General features: G+C 42.8%; 1 protein-coding gene across 3 annotated transcripts in view; it reads left to right on the top strand.

The window, feature by feature from the left end:
- LOC102443731 (tRNA (cytosine(38)-C(5))-methyltransferase) overlaps nucleotides 1-19,639 on the top strand; it is a 277,295-nt gene that overhangs the window by 168,951 nt on the left and 88,705 nt on the right. For all 3 annotated transcript variants that reach the window (XM_025182828.2, XM_006119493.4, XM_075922454.1), the window contains 3 exons: nucleotides 1,016-1,190; nucleotides 5,857-6,038; nucleotides 18,528-18,684. In XM_025182828.2, coding sequence (XP_025038613.2) covers nucleotides 1,016-1,190; nucleotides 5,857-6,038; nucleotides 18,528-18,684 — 514 coding nt within the window. The remainder of the gene's footprint in view (nucleotides 1-1,015; nucleotides 1,191-5,856; nucleotides 6,039-18,527; nucleotides 18,685-19,639) is intronic.

The following is a 19,639-nucleotide window of genomic DNA, read 5'->3' as shown; positions in this document are numbered from 1 at the left end:
GAAGAGATAGTGAGTCTGGGGCACATTAATTACAAATAATCCTGACTCAAACTCCAGATCCAAACTTCAGAGAATTTGAAATCGTGAACCAGAATTATTTAGTTCCACTCTATTCCAACTGTGCAATTCAAGAATCACTTGTCAAAGCATGAAACAGCAGTGGTTATGTGGGTGGGAGTGGTCTTGATGGTCTTGCAGTATGATACTGTCTGAGATTCATGGCAGATAGACTTTGGTGAGATACACTCTGCTAAATAAGAAGCAATAATATCCAAATGCCTGAGGTTTTTTTGCATTCTGTGGCGATGAATATTTTTCACAGTACCGGGATTACCTTTGTCATTAAAGAGTTTTAGAAAGACTTCATCTTACTTCCTTGATCACAGCACACTAGTTTTGGCCTTGATTCAGCCAACTACATCAATGGATTACAGAGTAAGTGTTCTAATTTTATACAGATATGGCTTGAAGGGGATTGTATGAAGGGGGAAAAGGGCAAAAGTTCTAGTAGAAGACTCTTACTGAATGCTTGGACTGTGAAAATTTCATCTAAAAGCTTGAACTCACTCACAGATGGTGGCTTAAGGTCTTAGTACCTCTGGCAAACATCCGATGAACTTTCAGATGGTGGTACATTGACTGTGCAGAAGAAGTAAACCCTCTTGGGTGCTCAATATGAGAGGAACTCTGTTGTTTTGGGCATCACTCCTTAATATTTTTTGCACAACTTCTTTTCACATTATAAACGCACTGAATATGGACGGTTCAGAAACATAATCTTTTTCATGGTTGATTGACCACACTGCAGCAGCAAGTGTGTCCTTTAAAATTTGGAGTTGGGTCAATAATTTTAGACACTTGAATTTTTTAGTTCATTTAGAATGCTCAGAATATAATATTTCCCAAATACAGCACATACTTAGCAAAACCATGTACACTGTAAGCTCTGATTAACTTGGTTTGATTAATTGTCTCTTTAAAAGGATTTTACCACTAATACTTCTTCAATTTCCAGATCTATGGTGGGCCTGATCTTCTGTCTCCGAGACTGGCCCAACTGTGTGTTTCAAGACCCGCACAGAATCCCTTACAGGTCTCTAGTACTGGCAATGCCATGGTAATCCGATTCAAGACAAATAGATTTGTGAATGGAAGAGGGTTCAATGCCACTTGGCAAGAGACCCCAGGAGGTGAGTTTGTGGGGTTCATTGCTGATAAAAACTGATGAAGTCCAGGAGGAAGTGGGGATGAGTGAACTTGTTTTCTATACATTTTTAACCATTTCAAATACTGTAGGTTTGAAAGTTTGATGTGAACCAAAATGTTACTGGATTTGCATTTCATTTAGGAGAAACTGTGTAAAGTGGGTAGGAAAAGAAAGACAACATTTATATACAGCTTATTTTATTACAATTCTTTTCCCACTAGAATAACCACTTGCTGAACCTTCTATCCCTAGCTAATCTCTCCGGCTCCCTTATAGCTAAAACAAAATGGTTTGTTTGGGTTTTTTTAAACATTCAGCGGCCCTTTCAGTTTTAAATTACAAAGTGAAGAAAGATCTGAGAACGCAAAGTAGTTTTGAGAACCTTGTGAACTCCAAAAATATTTGGAGTGATTAGTAAAACCTTGAACTCTGTAGGGTTCACCCATCCCTCATGCAATTATTTGTTCAAAGCCTCACCAGTTAACAGTGAAACAAGCTGTTTTCAAATGACAGCAGGCAAATACCATTGGTAACACTGAAATACACAACAGTGCTTTTCTAAACAGTACAGAAAATCTTTTGAAAAAGGCCCTATATTCAGAATGCTAAAAAGCATTTTGGATACTTATTTATAGGCATATATTTAGATGCTGGTTGCCAGCCCCAATTTTCCAATAAATTGTTGGACCCTCTGATCTGATATCCCAGAAAGTGTTTGGGAACACTGAATTGCAGCTGGTTTGCAGGGAATTAAAAATTTAACAACAGTTTCAAAATGTCTTTGCTGTTAAACTTAAATCTGATATTTTGCTAAAAACCACTGGCAGCTATGCTTATCCCACTTTATTTGTTTCTCCTCTGTTTATTGTACCCTTTAGATTGCAACACACAAATGACGGAAATTGGAAAGGGACCAGAGCCCTAAAAAAAGAAACTAACCCATACAAAAATCCCTTCTCTTTTTTATGTATTTCCTTTCCCAAAGTGCATGATTTATATATATGGCTTTGATGAAACTGACAGTTACTTTCAGAAAGGAGGTTCTGGAAGTCCAATAAGTCATGGGGTTATTGTGCACCTAAGCATTCCACTATTCAGTAATAAACTGATGACTGTTGGCCTGTTATGCCAACCTCTTCATCCCATTGTATGGGCTCTAGAGCTCCCTTCCTCTCACTCTGTCATGACAAGCTTAGCTACATTCACTTACCTTTGAAATGAAAAATGCCTGACTAATATGCCTGCCCTCTGTAATAAAAGTGAAGACCAAAGTTTTCAGACGTGGATGCCTAAAATTAGGTACCTAAATCCAGAGATGCTTGTCCATTTGTGTGAACTTCATGTAGGTGCACAGGACCTCTGAAAGTCCACTCACTTACAGTATTTAGATTCTGAAATGGATATTTAAGTTTGCGGTTTCTGTATATTTATCTCCCAGGGTATGTCTACACTGCCGATTTTTTTCAGAAAAACGGCCGTTTTTCCGATAAAACTTTACTTCTGTCCACACAGCAATTGCATTCTTTCGAAAAAAATCGAAAGAACAGAGTGGTTTTTCTGACACTGGTAAACCTCTTTCTACGAGGAAGAAGCCTTTTTCTGAAAGAGCTCTTTCAAAAAAAGGCATGTATGGATGGGGAAGAGGGACTTCTTTCAAAAGAAGAGGAAAGAGGAAAAAGCATAGGTGCCTTGGTGGCCACTCTGTTCATAGTAATCACAGCTGAAATGTGAGATAGTGTCCATTCAGTGTGGATGCTATCTTTCAAAAAAAATGTGCTTTGATAGTGTGGATGTTCTCTTTCGGAAGAAGAAGATCTCTTCTGGAAAAGCTTCTTCCGAAAGAAGCCTGCAGTTTAGACACAGCTCCATGTGCCCATCATAGAATCCGCTTGTGGTTGTTATTCAGCTATATCTGCATTCTTCTGTGAAATATAAATTCCCTTTCCCTAGCCTCCTATACAGATTCACGTTGTTGCACATGGCGCATGCCTGGTTCTGCATGGTGTCCATTTCTGAGTGAGTTATTGGAAAAGAAAGAAATCAAAATACATTCATTAGTACCCACAGAACTGCTATGTGGCTACTGCATCCAGGATGTACATGACAACCTCCAGCTCTTGTTGTGGGCTGGGGCCTGGGAACTGAGCTGGGTGGATTCTATCACATTGTTTTTCTGCTGAGATTTAGAGAATCATTTTCACAAATATATTTGTTCTTGTAAACAAACTTCAGCATGTGGATCACCTGTCAAATATTCACTGCAAGTTCTGTATTCACAGTGCAATATTCCAGCTCTGTGACTGGCCACAAAGTTATGCATTGTTTCTCTTCCCTGACTGGATAACCAGACTGGAATGAAGTACAGTACTGCTGCCCTCACCCAAAACAAATTCCCTTCAATTAATCTCGGCTTGGGAGATAAAGGTCAGATATCTGCTGTCCATGAACGTGGACATGAAGAAAATTGCATATTTGTGCATATAAGGGCACAAATACTATCACAATAAAAGTTTATTTACAAGTCATCAAAATGTTTGGGTGAAATTTGCACCTGTGCAGAGAATCAGTGCAAGGTCTGTGTCCCTTGTCATCCTGTTTGAGGCCATGTCTGCAGTCCAGCCACTGCAGCTCTGCCTATATAGTGCCATAGTGTTATAGCTTCCAACACTGATAGAAGGGAGGTTTCTGTCAGTGTAGTTAATCTACCTCTCCAACAGGCAGCAACTAGGGAGAATTCTTCCATCGACCACATGTACACCTGGTCTTAAGTCAATTTATCTACATCGCTCTGGGTGCAAATTTTCCACACCCCTGAGTTACGTAGTTAAGTTGATCTAATTTTTAAGAGTAAACCAGGCCTCAGAAGAGGTCTTATTTGGGACTTAAACAGCATACAGACCTTGTGCTGACCCTGTGTATTGGGATGAATGTTACTGTTTCTGAATGATTTTCATCCAGCTTTACCTACAAGTAAAAAGGTCTCTTGTACACATCCATATATACATCATGCCTTACCCCTATTAGTTGGAAATCTTTTTTTTCAGAAGGCAGGACAGGAAGTGTAGGGAGGGGATACAGTAGCACATATCCCCTGAGTGCAGTAGACCTTCAGCATAGACATGAAGTGCTCTTGCTCATTTCAAAAGTTACTATGATTCTTACAACTCCCGATTCCATGCACAAAGCTAGGGGCACTAGAGCCAACAACATGGGCTTCCACGTGAGTTCTTATGAAAAAGTGAATTGCTGGTAAATGACCTAATTGAATAGTGAATAGATGCGAATTTAATAGCCACCCTCTCATTTTATTAAATGAACTGGATTTTTTTTCTGAATTTCATACGTCTCCATTCTCACCATGCAAATGAAATGGTCAAGATTTTTCTTACTAAATGGGTAACCTAAAATGTTCATTTAGTTAAGCCCTTCCCACAACTATTGGGATGTTCATCTAAATTTCATCCAAACTATCTGCAGTTTGTGAGGTCTTCTCTTTCCTCACTTTTTATGGCATCTTCTTACTCCATTTCCTGAATCTCTCATCTGAAGATCCCTCACACAGGACTCCAACAGCTACACAATTCCCTTACTTCCAATAGGCTCCCTCCCTCCCTAGCAGACTCAACATCTCTGACTCCCTTTCTGGAAACAACCCCTTCCAAACTCCTAATAAACCCTCTTCTTGGTATTGCTCCCTTTGGAAAGTCAGGCAGTTTCTACTGGGTTTGCTGTGCAGGTCTGTTCAGACATTATGAGTTCTGGTCTTATTCTGCTCAGATGTATCACACAATGAGTTAGATCCCTCGGGAAAGCTCTGGAAAGCATAAGTATAGGGTGGAGGACTCAGACTATCCAGCAAGAGACAACCAGACCTGAAAGCTAAGTCAAATAAACTTGAATCTTGTAAGGAATATAGAAATTGCCATTCTGGGTCATACCCAATGTCCAGCTAGTCCAGTGTTGTGTCTCTTACAGTAGCCTGAAGTTGTAGAAAAAGAAATATTTATACAAAGGTGGAAAGGACCTTTCTTCAGACAGTGACCAGATAGCAAGTATGAAAAATCAGGAGAGAGGATGGAGGTAATAGGCACATATATAAGAAAAATCCCATAAATCAGGACTGTCCCTATAAAAACAGACATCTCTGATCATACTTTCTTCAGAGGAGTAATGGGACTCAAAGTTGTTATGTTTTCAGAACAGCTTTTTCCCAACCCCTGCTTAAATTACTACTAGTCTGTGATGCCAAATCCAACCATTCTGATTGCGTAGTGTGTGTGATACTGATGTGAAAAAGATTTATAATTGCATTTACAATAGCTAAATAAAAGGCTGAAGGAGCATCAATCCTCAGCGTCAGTACATAAACCAACCACTAGCTGCCAGAGGTAGGAAGAAATGTATAGCTGTTACATAGCTGTCCTTTATGAAAGTTTTACATTTTCCACATAGCCATCTGGCACTGGTCTGGTCAGAGACATGATACCGGGCCAGATGAAGTATTGGTCTGATCCAATTTAGTGATTCCCGAGTCCTTATCAGAAAACAAAAAACTTGAGATATCTCACTGTTAGGTTAAAAGTCAGCTAAATTCCTCCTGAGGATAAATAAGGGTTTTTAATAGATGGTTTTTATTATTCCCTTTTCAGGTTGTGGAGGAGTTTTCCAAGCTTCCAGTGGTGAAATCCATTCTCCAAACTACCCTCAACCTTACAGTGACAACACTGACTGTTCTTGGATTATCAAAGTTGACCAGGGCCACCGTGTTTTACTGAACTTCACGGATTTTGACATTGAACTTCACCAATCATGTGACCATGACAGTGTTGCTGTAAGTAACAATGGCTGTTTCAAAAGTTTTTTTAACAAATCTTGGGGAAAGGTTTGCAAAGGAGGAAGTTTACTGTGCAATGTAGGCTGCGGTTGCTTTCAGGATAATTGCCATGCAATTATGTTGTGCATTTTATTCATTTAAGGGCTACTGCTCAAATTTAAAACTATAATAAATCTGTGGCACAGCTCTATTTGCTCCACCAGCGATGGCATTCTCCCCTAATTTCACATGGAACATGCTACTGTGGCCACCCAGAGCACCATGAGAGAGACATGGTGCAGCTGTATCATGGTACTGTATCCTCCACCTCACTGGGTGTGCCTCACAGGTCACAGAGTGAGCATGCCCTGCACAGACATCACTGTGGCTGTGACTTGCCCTTTCATGGAATAGGCTATGACATAAACTTATTGAATGTACTGGGATACCCTTGGTCACCATGTAATGGCATATCCAGATAGCTTGTGTTACAGAGCTGTAGAGAGAGGTCGCTATGGGCAAAAGTAATTTTGGCTTGATTATTATTACTGTTACGTGTCCGTGTCATGGGATTCACCCACTGCTACTGGTGCCTCATCCTGGACACTCCAGAGGTTCTCTCTTGTGGGGCATTGTGACCTCCTCTGCCAGTGTCTCTCCCATTGTCCTCTCACACCCTCGGCAGTTCAAGGTTTTCCTTCTTCATGACTTGACCCTCTGACCAGGTCAGGACCGGATGGAGGCATGGGCGAGCCGGGCAGCTACCCAGGGCGCCAACCCATGGGGGGCGCCTGATGGCAGCTGTAAGGGGTGCACGGCGTCCTTTACAGCTGCCATCAGGAGCCGCGCACCCAGCTCCCGCAGCGTCGGCCCCGCGGCGCCAGCCAACAGTACTGTTGCCCCCAGCTGCGGGGCCCTGCATGGCCCGGCACGTGCACCAGCAGTTCTGGCCGGGCCTGGCTGGACAGCGCATGTGCCGTACACTCCGGGGATGGGACCCGGGCTGCGCACCAGTGGCCATGACCGGCCTGCACATGCTCTGAGAGTCCCAGAAGTGGGCCCCGGTCTTCGCGCCAGTGGCTGTGGCCGGCGCGCGCATGCACTGTGCATCCGGGGGGGGGGGGGCGGGCCCGCACCCCACGGGCGGGCCTGCGCATGTGCCCTGCGCCCGGGGGCAGCGCCGCACGCCCGGGCCCAGGGTGGCAAAAGGGCTCGGGCCAGCCCTGGACCAGGTCACTATACATTTTCCCCTCTTCCGGGGTATCGAAGTCCCATTGTATGGCAATGTAGCACAGCAGGCACTCCCCACTGCAGGAGCCTCCTGCTGGACACTCTGGCTACATCTACACTGCAGAGTTTTTGCACAAAAACTTGCAGAGCATCCACACTACAAGCGTGTTTTTGCACAAGAAAAAATACAGTCGATCGTCAGAAGACAGGACTTTTTGTGCAAGTTATTCATGAAAAAATGAGGAAGAATGGTTCTTGTGCAAGAGGGGGTTTTTGTACAAAAAGGAGCTGTGTAGACGGCTCCTTTTTGCGCAAAAGCCTCTTGCGCAAAAACGGCCCCTAATTAATTATGCAAATGAAGCACAGCAATATGCTAATACATGCTTCGTTTGCATAGGCTTTCGCGCAAGAGGGATGCAATGTAGATGTAGCCTTTGACAACGTCCTACTTGCTGTTCTGTCTCCTCAGGGTTTGCTAGTCAGTCCCAGGCTATGTCTACACAGCAGCGTTATTTCAGAATAATTGATGTTATTTTGAAATAACAAAATGCATGTCTACACTGCAAGCCATTATTTTGAAATAATGTCGATATGGAGGACTTCTTACTCCAACTCCTGTAGCCCTCATTTCACAAGGAGTAAGGGAAGTCAAAGGAAGAGTGCTCTTCCTTCGGCTTCCTGCTGTGGAAACAGCGCCAAAAGATGAATTAAGCTCTTTCGATTTCAGCTACACAATTGACATCACTGAAGCTGCGTAGCTTAATTCGGCTTTTGCCCTGCTGTGTAGACATGCCCCAAGTTCCCTCCTCACAAGGAGTAAGTGCAGACTACTCCTCTATCACCCCCTTCTGTTGCTGGCAACCTGGCTTTATACTTAAGCTGCCTTCTTAGCTGTCAGCAATTAGGTCTCAGCCCTCCCTGGATTCTCTCTCTATCTTGGGCCTAATTTTCCTTTTCAGGCAAACTGGCCTTCTCATGGCACTCCACCACAGCAAGGCTGCCTGTTTAACTGCTTAATTCAAGAGCCTGCCCTCTGAAAGCTTCACAGTGCTACAGGGTTTTGAGCTCTTATTAATCTGCCAGAAATTCAGGCTGTAGCTCACTGAGTGTATGTAAATGAAGAGCGTTGCATGCCTGGCACTATCGGCCCGGTGAGAATAGAGACGTGGTATCCTGGCCTGTGATGTCAGATTCCACTTCATTCAGTAGAAAGGAATGTGTGATTGGTGTGACTCTGGAAAGTACAGAAAAAAACATAGTGGACTTAAACCAAAATCTAGCCTCTTTCTCCTAAATAAATCTTCATTCGCAGTGAATCCAAGCAGGCAAGAACAGAAGGTCTTTTGAAAACTGGGCATCACTAGTAAGAGTGTTTCTTGCAAAGGCTTTTTGTGCCAAACCAGTTAAAAGACAAGTCTGATTTCTGTTGAAGTGAATCATAGGTTTCTTTTTAACAAAACATCTTTTTCCGATGGATGTCCAGTTTTCATAGCTCTAAGGCATAGGCTAGGACAAGGCCATATGAAACATGTTTCCGTTAAGATATTTCAGTGTAACAGTGATATTTTTAGCAGAGAATATATATTAGAGAAATATCGGGCTTTTTTTGAGACCTTGCACAGGTGTGAAAGATAAGATAACATGGCAGCACTATGGGACATCTGAAATAGTAATGTCAGAAAATACTAAAACAAAACATGAGCATGGGTGTGTCTAGACTGGCAAGATTTTGTGCAAGAGGGCCAGTGTAGACAGGCACCTTAATTTTTTGTGCAAGAAAGCTCGATGGCTAAAATGGCCATCGGAGCTTTCTTGCGCAAAAGCGCGTCTATACCGGGCATGGATGCTTTTGCGCAAAAACATTTTTTGCACAAAAGCATCTGTGCCAATCTAGATGCTCTTTTGCAGAAATACTTTTAACGGAAAAACTTTTCCATTAAAAGTATTTCCGCAATATCATGCCAGTCTAGACGCAGCCATGGATTAACCAAAATAATTCCATAGTTAGTACCCAGTCCTGGAAGGTCTATAAGCACATATTTGGATTTAACCATGTGAATAATTCTGTTGATGATTTGCTTATATGCTCTGCTGGATCGGGGCCTTAAGGCTCAATGCTACTCTTAGATAAGCAAGCACAACTCCCATCACCTTCGTGGGTCTAGAGGGAAAAAAACAGGTCTTTATTTATGTAGACATAGTCCCAAGTCCAATTTAGCAGCTCTTATTCATGTGAGCGGTTTCACTAACTTCAATAAAACTCCCCGCATGAGTAAGGATGGCAGTTACCTTATCTTGCAGGGGAAACTTTTTTCTTGAATTACCACTTTTGTATTTTTGCTGTACATGCAACTATGGCTTCTGTACAGTAATGTGAAAAACCCACCTTTCTTATGCAGGAAAAGATATTTAAATCCTAAAGCATTAGTGAACTGTAACTTCCTGTTGTGAGTTAAACTGAAAGTTATTTTAGAATGGAATGGGGTGATGTTATTTTGAAACCAAAAGAAAAATCAGAGTTTTGATTGAGACAAAATTGGAGGTGGCTTTTCAATGTTAATTTGATGAAATAAGCAAGACAAGTTATGAGGGAGTGGGATTTCTTTTCCTGTCTGCCATGCCGGTAAGCTAGGAGTCATTTGCCTTTAACAACTGGAAGTGACTAGCATGCACCTACTCCCACGGAGTTACATGAATTGTATGATAATGGAAGCCAACGGGGAGGGGATAGTACCTTCTTGTGAGATTTTAAAGTGGATATATGACTGTGAATTTCATTTAGTAATTACATTTCAAAGCAGCATAGATGGAAAATATAGGCAACTAAGGAAACTCATGGGTTGGGTTTTTTCATTTCCTGTCCATAGGAAAGAATGCTGTGTGAGTAATACACTGATTTACACCCTTTTTTAAAACTTATCTTTATGGGTTTAATTTGCTTTGTGCATTTCTCTAGGGACTCTCCTCCACCCTTAGCTGAAGCCCCATTTGCAATACTAAGGGCAGCAAGAAAAATTATTTGAGCAGATTCTTCCTAATGCTTTGAGATTTCTAGAAATGTGTTTTCAATGGCAAACATAGCACAGACATCTTTTCATAGAAGGTTTCAGATGCGCAATTGTTTTGTGAGGAAGGAGGGATGCCGGGTTGTTAAGGACTCATTGGGACTCGAGTGAGCCACATACCAATTTTTTTTGCTCCACCACAAACTTCATGTGTATACTTGGCCCATTTGCTTATCCTGCTTGTGCTTCAGTTCTCCATCTGCACATTGAGAATAATAGCATAGTACTGTACTTCCTTTCTCCACCCTTTCCTTCTTCTTGTTAACTTAAACAGTAAGCTCCTGGGGCCTGGAGACTGTATTTTCCTTTGGATATTATAGCATCTAATAAATTGGAGCTGTTATAATACAAATAATTAATAAGTAATTCAGTTCTCTTCACATGGCACCAGTGCTTATACCGGGAGGGGGCTCTGTTTTGCAATTATTTGTTTCTTTGAAAGGAAAACATTGAATTAAAATATCAAATGATGTGATAATCCCTGCATACTATGACCATGTGTTTAACAGGCATCAAATGTGAAGCTACAGTATGATCTTAAGCCAAAAATGGTTGCAATTTGGAGAGAGTAGTAATAGCTCTGAAAAACTATGCTTGAAATGAAAGGAACTTTAAAGGGAGAAATAGGTGGGTTTTTTTCTCTGTAGAGATTTGTATTAAATAAATGAGACGTTTCCCCTGTTTAATACAGAGGTGCAGTCTGCAGAGACATGCAGTGGTGATGCATTTTTAAACACAGCCAGGTGGCAGAAGCCAGAAGTGAGATTTTTGAAATGTGGGTCAAGAGACTGAAGATTCTCTCTCCTTGTCTCACTCTCATGTACTTTTACAAATGTCATGACCACTCTCTGCAACAAGGCAATAAGTCATTTAGTCATGCTTATTATGTGTAGGGGAAAAGAGAAGAATAATGCTACTGTACACAGTGTGAAAGGAGATTGGGATTTGATAAAAAATCACATGAACAGATGAATAATCTTCCTTGAGGCCTGATCTACATTAGAAAAGTAATAGAGATGTAGCCGTGTTAGTCTGGTATAGCTGAAACAAAAAACAGGACTGTGTAGCACTTTAAAGACTAACAAGATGGTTTATTAGGTGATGAGCTTTCGTGGGCCAGACCCACTTCCTCAGATCAAATTGTGGAAGAAAATTGGCACAACCATATATACCAAAGGATACAATCAAAAAAATGAACACATATGAAAAGGACAAATCAAATTTCAGAACAGGAGGGAGATGGGGGGGGAGGTAAATGTCTGTGAGCTAATGATATTAGAGGTGATAATTGGGGAAGCTATTTTTGTAATGGGTAAGGTAATTAGAGTCCTTGTTAAGACCTAGGTGTAAAGTGTCAAATTAATTCGAACTACCTACTCTGTGCCGCATGTAGCTGCGGCCATGGATTTCGGACTAAGAGGGATTTAAAAATGGCAGTGCCTGGGAACATGCAAATGAAGCCCGGGATATTTATCTACCGAGCTCAAACGAATGAGCTAGTGTAGACGTACCCTCAGTCTTTAATGTGCCACAGGACTCCTTGTTGTTTTAAGGATCTCAGTTCTCATATGTTCACCAGTTAACTTTCAAAAGTGATGGAGCAACTCAGGCATTATATGACATAGTGTCGTAAAACACTATGGTTTACAGTTCATTGCCACCTCAGTATTAAAATCTGTCTCAGGAAACAGTTAAAGCTAATAAATAACAGTGTGGTCAGAAAGTATAGATTTGCTTCTGAATGTTTAATTTCCATAAGTACATAGAAATATGTATCTTGGTATTGTTTGCGTTGGGTTAATACACGGCCCAGAATTTTAACAAGAGTTTAGGAACAGAATTCATTGCTGAATTTCTGAAGGGGACATTATTATCTTCAAGCATGATTTCATCAAGCAGGAAATACAATTGATTTAGGAAGCACATATATGACTCTCTACATCTCTCATGGCACTATCAGCAGAGTCCTCTTTATTCTAATGAGCCACTGGTACAAAATATTAGTCACCTACTTTACTCATCTATGAAAATCTCCCCTAGTGGGATTAGCGAGAGAGCTTAATTGCATCAGTCTAGTAACTGTTCACATTTTAGGGGCCAGATCCTGTTATAAATCAGCATAACTCATTGAAGCCAAAAAAGTAATGCTGATTTAAGCTACCTGAAGTTTTGGCCCTCTCTCTCCAGTCTGAGAATGTAATAACTAGCCTCAGCGTCAGCGGTCCAATAAAATGTAATTGCTACTGTATAGAAATGGGAGGTGATTTCATTGCTCAGGGTCACTTGGTTAGTCATTGTTTCTATTAACATTCTACAGTTTTTAACTCCACACAATTTGATTTAAGTAGAAAAATCACAGAACACGTGTGGAGAAAAAATCATTCAACATTTCATACTCTATTTTAAGGGTTGGGCTCTGGAAGCCAGAAAATAAGAAAAGGTTGAAGGGAAGGTTATCATGGCCCTCTTTACCAGCTACGTATTTGTCTAGCCATTATAGTACACTTAATACTTTCTCCCAGGGCCCCATACAGCCAGCCAATGTGATAAGCCAGGAGGCAAATGTTTAATTCATGAAAACAGTATCAGCTAAGTAGGGTGTGTAAATGGATTAAACAGGGAGCTTGTCCTGTGTTGTTCATCTTGGGCATATTGCCCTTTTGAAAATACTGGCTTTAGGTTTGGGGGGGGGTGGCATTTTTTTAAGTAATGGGCTCAGGGACCTTCTGTTATTGAAGGCTGGAAAACTGAATTGTGTGCTACAGTATCAGGAGAAAGGTTTTATTATTCAACTGTAGCCCACTGTTGTTGTTCATTGCTAAAGAACCTCATAGATTACATAGCATATATTTGAAATAGGGAAATCTCTTTTCACCCAGTCGTGTCACTTTATTCTTTCTACACACTTACTTATATTGTCATAATAGCTGAACCGCTCACAATCATTAATGGATTTTATCCTCACAACACCCTAGCTAATGAAGTATTTTCCTGACATAGGGAGCTGCGGTACCAGCTATATTAAATAAATTGACCAATGTCACATAGTCTGTGATTGAGCCAGGAATTGAGTCCAATTCCCCTGGGTCCCAAGCCAATATCCTACATACTAATTAGATCATCCTTCCTCCCCAAGTCATGAGCTTATCCTGATAAATTCAAATATCCGCACCACTTGCAGCATGCACACAAGGTTCCAAATGATGTAGCCAATGCCAGCAGCCCATGACATTGCTTCTCTTAATCATGTTTTCTTTATCTCTGTGAGCTGTTGTGTGTGGGACGCATAGTTACAGTAGCTATTTTTTTCCTGTGTGGTTTCTCTCTCTCTCTTTCTCTTTTTTAATTCACATTCAGTGTCAACTAGAAACCAGTTGATCTAGAGTTAAAATCAAGAATCTGTTGTCTCTTGCCTCCTGATCTGGCAGACCACACACTGAAAGAAAAAATGATCTCTCCAACTTGCATTAAAAAAAAAAGAAGAAAAGTACTTGTGGTGAAATTAAAAGTGATGTCTTGCCAAACCATCTTTCTTTCTGCTTCCTTCCTGTTTTACTGGTGCCCAATGATTTATACACACTGTTATATGCATAATCAGGGCAGAATTACACTTTTGCAATTTGTTTTGAAACAATCTGCCTGATCGGTTCAGTTAAATCCATTATCTATTAAATGTGTATTATTGCAGCTCCCAGACAGTTGGGCTGTCTCTACACTGGCTCCTTCTTCGGAATAGCCATGCTAATTTAGAACTTTGGAATAGGGAAATGCGCAGGGAATTTAAATATCCCCCCGCGGGATTTAAATAAACATGGCCGCCGCTTTTTTTCCGGCTTGGGGAAAAGCCGGAAAAGAGCGTCCAGACTGGCGCGATCCTCTGGAATAAAGCCCTATTCCGGAGGATCTCTTATTCCTACTTCAAGTGGGAATAAGAGATCCTCCGGAAAAGAGCTTATTTTCCGGAGGATCACGTCCAGACTGGCGCTTTTCTCCGGCTTATCTACAAGCCGGAAAAAAGCGGCAGCCATGAAAATGCAAATCCCGCGGGGGATATTTAAATCCCCCGTGGATTTGCCTATTCCCAAGTGCTACATTAGCATCCCTATTACGGAATAGGGGCCAATGTAGATGTAGCCTTGGTGCTGAGGTCTTCAATATTCCCTGTCCCTATTTTTCTCTCCCTGCCTCTAAATACGTTTCCAAACTGGAGTGTCTAAGCTAGGGAACAAAATCCACAGTAAAGCGTGAAAATATAAAATAAGTTGCCTAACTTTAGGGACCAAAGTTTGAAAACTCTTGTTGAGGTTCTTTATGCATAAGCTCATAGTTCTCACTGATGCTAATGGAAGTTACTTACATGTAAGACCAAATGCTGAGGTCCTTATTGAAGCAAAACTTAGGTTTTGATTGAACAAAAATTAATCAGGACTTCAAGTGATATGAAGGAAATAATAATGTAAAGGTGGAGAGTGTTAAACATGTATACTGTACAAAATGTTCTGTGGTCTCAGGGTTCTGTTTAGGTCTGGATTGGTTACATTACCTAGAAATGGGAAAACATTACCAGCAAATTCACATTGCTCCTATGTTGCATCCACAACAATATGAGTTTTGCATAGAGATTGAAATATATGGAACACATAGGCTATATCTACACTGGCGGCTTCTTGCGCAAGAACATTTTGCGCAAGGGTTCTTGTGCAAGAAGTCTTGCACAAGAAAATGTCCACACTGCCATGTGCGAGCTGTGCTTTTGCGCAAGAACGCCTATGGCAGTGTGGACGCTCTCTTGCGCAAGAAAGCTCTGATGGCCATTTTAGCCATAGGGCTTTCTTGCGCAAGAAATCCCTGCCGAGCATCCACACTGCCCTCTTGCGCAAGAGCTCCTGCACAAGAGGGCTTACACCTTATAAAAAAGAGCGTAGCTCATGCGCAAGGAGCCCTCTCTTACAATGCCGTACTGTAAATTTCCTGTGCAAGAGCGGGAGGGCAGTGTGAATGCTCTGCAGATTCTCGCACAAGAACAGCCGTACTTGCGCAAGAAGCTGCGAGTGTAGACATAGCCAAAGTGTGATAGTTTCATGGGGGAGACCAGCGTTCCTCAAATTGAGGGTCCTGGTTGCAGGGGGATCACAAGGTTATTTTAGGAGAGTCACAGTATTGCTACCCTTACTTCTGGCTGCCTTCAGAAGTGAGCAACTAGAGAGCAGTGGTTGTAATGCTGGCTGGGTGCCCAGCTCTGAAGGCAGTGCCCTGCCAGCAGCAGTACAGAAGTAAGGGTGGCATTACCATCTCCATGTCTCCCTTTCTTCTGGATTGCTGCTTTCAGCACTGGGCACCCAGTGAGTGGCAGCTGCTGATGAAGATCCCAGCTTTGCAAGCAGCAATGCAGAAATAAGAGTGGGAATACTGTACCATACCATACTGTACCATGCTTACTTTTTTGCTGCTGCTGGCTGTAACTCTGCCTTCAGAGCCAGACTCCCAGCCAGCAGCCACTGCTCTCTATCTGCGCAGCTCTAAAAGCCGCACTGCCGCCAACAGTGGCTGTGCAGAAGTAAGGATGGGTACATCTACACTACAGCGCTAGTTCGAACTAACTTAGTTCGAATTAGTTAACTAAGCTAATTCGAACTAACGCGTCTAGAACTAAAAACTAGTTCGAATTAGCGTTTTGCTAATTTGAACTAGCAAGTCCACATTGAGTGGACTCCGAACAGGGCTTAAGGATGGCCGGAAGCAGTGCCGGCAGGGCATCAGAGGAGGACTTAGAGCGTGGAGATGCTGTCTCAGGCTAGCCGAGGGCTGTGCTTAAAGGGTCCCGACCCCCACCCCGGACAGACAGTTCTAAGGTGTGCCCCGCTTGCAAAGAAGTTCTGGCTTGGAGTGCCTGGAGTACCCACACTGGGCACATCACACCACTCGGCCATCAGCCCGGCTGCACTTGCCGCAGGCTGCCATCTGGAGAGAGGGGGTAATTGGGGGGCTGCAGGAGAGCTTCCACCCCCAGAAGCCCGCAGAGCCAGCCCAGTCCTCCCCATCGGGGGCTCGTACCCCATTCCTCCCTCACCTCCTTCCACTTACCCTTCCCTAGCCCCCCTTCTTATTGATGTACAAAATAAAGATAACGTTTCTTCCAACATTGACTCTGTCTTTATTGAAAAAAACTGGGGGAGACTGGGAAAAGGAGGTGGGAGAGGGGAAGAGAAAGGCTGGGAGAAGGGAGGGCAACTAACATGATCAGGGGTTGGGAACAGGTCCCAGATGAAGAAAGGCTACAGAGACTGGGACTGTTCAGCTTAGAAAAGAGGAGACGGAGGGGGGACAGGATAGAGGTCTCTAAAAGCAGGGGTTGGGTGGAGAGGGTGCATTCAGAAAAGTTCTTCCTGAGTTCCCATAAAGAAGGACTAGAGGACACCAAAGGAAAGGAATGGGTAGCAGGCTTCAAACTAGTAACAGAAAGTTGTTCTTCACAAAGCAAATAGTTAACCTGCAGAACTCCTTGCTGCAGGAGGCTGTAAAGGCTAGAACTAGAACAGAGTTGAAAGGGAAGTGAGATCAAGTCATGGAGGTTGGGTCCATGGAGTGGTCTTAGCCAGGGGGTAGGAGTGGTGTCCCTGCCCAAAGTTTGTGGAAGGCTGGAGAGGGATGGCACGAGACAAATGGCTTGGTCACTGTCTTCGGTCCATCCCCTCCAGGGTCCCTAGGGTTGGCCGCTGTCGGCAGACAGGCTACTGGGCTAGATGGACCTTTGGTCTGACCCAGGACGGCCATTGTAAGCTCAGGGCTCAGGGTCGGGGGTCTCACTGGACCCCCTTGATTTTCATGCACACCTGCTCCTGGGTGGCCAGGCTGGCAGCTCTCCTGCCCTAGACAGCCACTTTCCTGTGCCTAGTGCGGAGATCGTGGACGAGGTCCACGATGTCCGCACTAGCCCAGGAAGGTGCCCGCCTCTTGCGGTCCCGGGCAAGCTCCCGGGAGCCGCCAGCCTGGTCCCGGCAAGAGGGGGTGGGCTGGGGGGCATCGGGTGGGTGGCTCTGTGCCGTGCCAGGTGCAGGGTCTGCTGGCTGGGTGCTGGCAGGCTTGCACCTGGCACGGGCACCGTAGCCAGCCCGTGCCCCTTTAAGGGGTCCGGGGCTGGGAGGGGGGCATAGAGTTTCCCTGGTGTTGGCCAGAGTGGCCACCAGGGAAACCTGGGGAGGGCTAGCCTCCCACTAGTTCAAACTAAAGGGCTACACAGCCCTTAGTTCGAACTAGCTAATTCGAACTAGGCGTTAGTCCTCGTAAAATGAGGTTTACCTAGTTCGAACTAAGCGCTCCGCTAGTTCGATTCAAATTCGAACTAGCGGAGCGCTAGTGTAGCACCTATTAAAGTTAGTTCAAACTAACTTTGTAGTGTAGACATACCCGATAGGAGTGCCACAACCTCCCCCCATACAATAACCTTGCAACCCTCACACAACTCCTGTTGTGGGTCAGAATCCCTAGAGTTATAACACCATTAAATTTCAGATTGAAATATCTGAAGTCATGAAGTTTACCATTTAAAAAAGCCTATGACTGTGAAATTGATCAGAATGGACCATGAATTTGCTAGGGCCTTAATGGTGTGACATGAAAGCTTTATCAATACTCCCCTGGAAAAGCCACCAGATTTGTAATTGTGACATTGTCTGCAGATGTCTCAAATGGTAAAGAAAAATAACTATTTTATAAAAACATTAGACATTTTAGAGACTTGTATTGGGGCTATTTCTTGTAGTCTGCTGCATGTAAAGCCAGATGCCTTAAACACTGATGACTACAGTTTTGCTTTGGTCATAATTGATTTGGTCACTTTTGCCATAAGGCTGGTGAGTTTCTTCAGTTGCATAACAAATCTTAGATGATGGAACTTAGTGATTTCTAGGATCGCTATTGCAAATTCTCATTTTTTGCGGCTTAATGTTTTTCCTAACTAAGCCTATTAAGAGGTAAATGTGGTAAAAGATTCTCTTCATGAGCACCAAGTCTACTGTACTGTAGCTGATAGACTGAAGGATTTTAAAACCAGGATCAATTTTCCTTTGCCAGATACCAAAAGACCAAAACTGTATGTTTATAAGTGAACACTTGCCCCAAAAGCCTAATGCTGTGTACAGTGGGGGGAAATGGACACATGTATTGATCTGAAATTCCAATGATTCCTTCTACACACTGCTGTTTTATATAGGTTTTTGATGGCCAAGACAGTGATGCCCCGCTTCTTGAAAAATTGTGTGGTGCCCAGCTCCCCAGGCCCATCACATCCACCCAGAATATTATGTTCATCCGATTACGGTCCGACAACAGCAACCTGCACGGGCGTTTCAGTGCTCGCTTTACAGAAGGTAAGTTCCTCAGTGACATAAGCGCTCTTTCTGCTGATCATAAATTACTTCTCTACTAGGTGAAACAAAATACAGGCCTATGTAGCACTTTAAAGACTATCAAGATGGTTTATTAGATGATGAGCTTTCGTGGGCCAGACCCACTTCCTCAGATCAAATAATGGTGCAGTCTTTTAGCACAACTTATATCCAGTGTTGCTGCCTCTAGATATGCCATGTGGCTTTAAAGGGGCTTTAATTTTATTTTGAGAATGGTTCAAGCCAAAATATTTTGACTTAGAGTGAGATCTGCACAGCCGTTCTCCTATCTTTATACCAGGTACAAGATGGAGCAGCATAAAGGAACCATGAAAGTCCTGGTTGTGTATGGGGGAAGAATTCCCCTTACATGGTCATTGGAGAGACCACTCACTGTAAGTTTGGTTTCCAAGGATCCCATTGCAAGCCTTGGTGTACAGTGAGTATCCAGGGTAGGGCTCCACTACAGCTCTTTGGACAGTGCAAGGAGGCTGCCATAATTTAAAAAGGTCCCCAGAACTGTATAAATTATAGAGAGGGGGCCGCTCCAGCTCCCAAAGCAGCATGTGCAATGGTGTTTTAAAGTCCCGTGAGCTGCAAGTTCTCTGATGTTACCTTTTAAAGTAGCACAGGACCTCACCCTTTGTTTGTTCAGCATATTAATAACATTTCTCTTTTTTATCACTAAGAAAAAATCTTTATAAACTTTTACAATCTATACTTCTCCTTTAGAAATTAGAAGAGGAAAAGACCTATTTTCTAGAGGAGACTGTTTATGCAGTGCAGAGAAAAGATAATATTGTTAAAAATAAGACCCATCCTATCAAATGTGTTTATTTAGATAAGATTTATTATACAATTCATTCTAGTAATAATGTACAGCTTGTAATTGATGTTCCTTTTTTGCACAACATAATTATTTATTAGCAGAACATAA

The sequence above is a fragment of the Pelodiscus sinensis genome, chromosome 2 (assembly GCF_049634645.1).
Source record: "Pelodiscus sinensis isolate JC-2024 chromosome 2, ASM4963464v1, whole genome shotgun sequence".
NCBI classification, from domain to species: Eukaryota; Metazoa; Chordata; order Testudines; family Trionychidae; genus Pelodiscus; species Pelodiscus sinensis.
The sequence above is the reverse complement of the archived record's forward strand: the minus strand, read 5'-3'. Positions and strand labels throughout refer to the sequence as shown.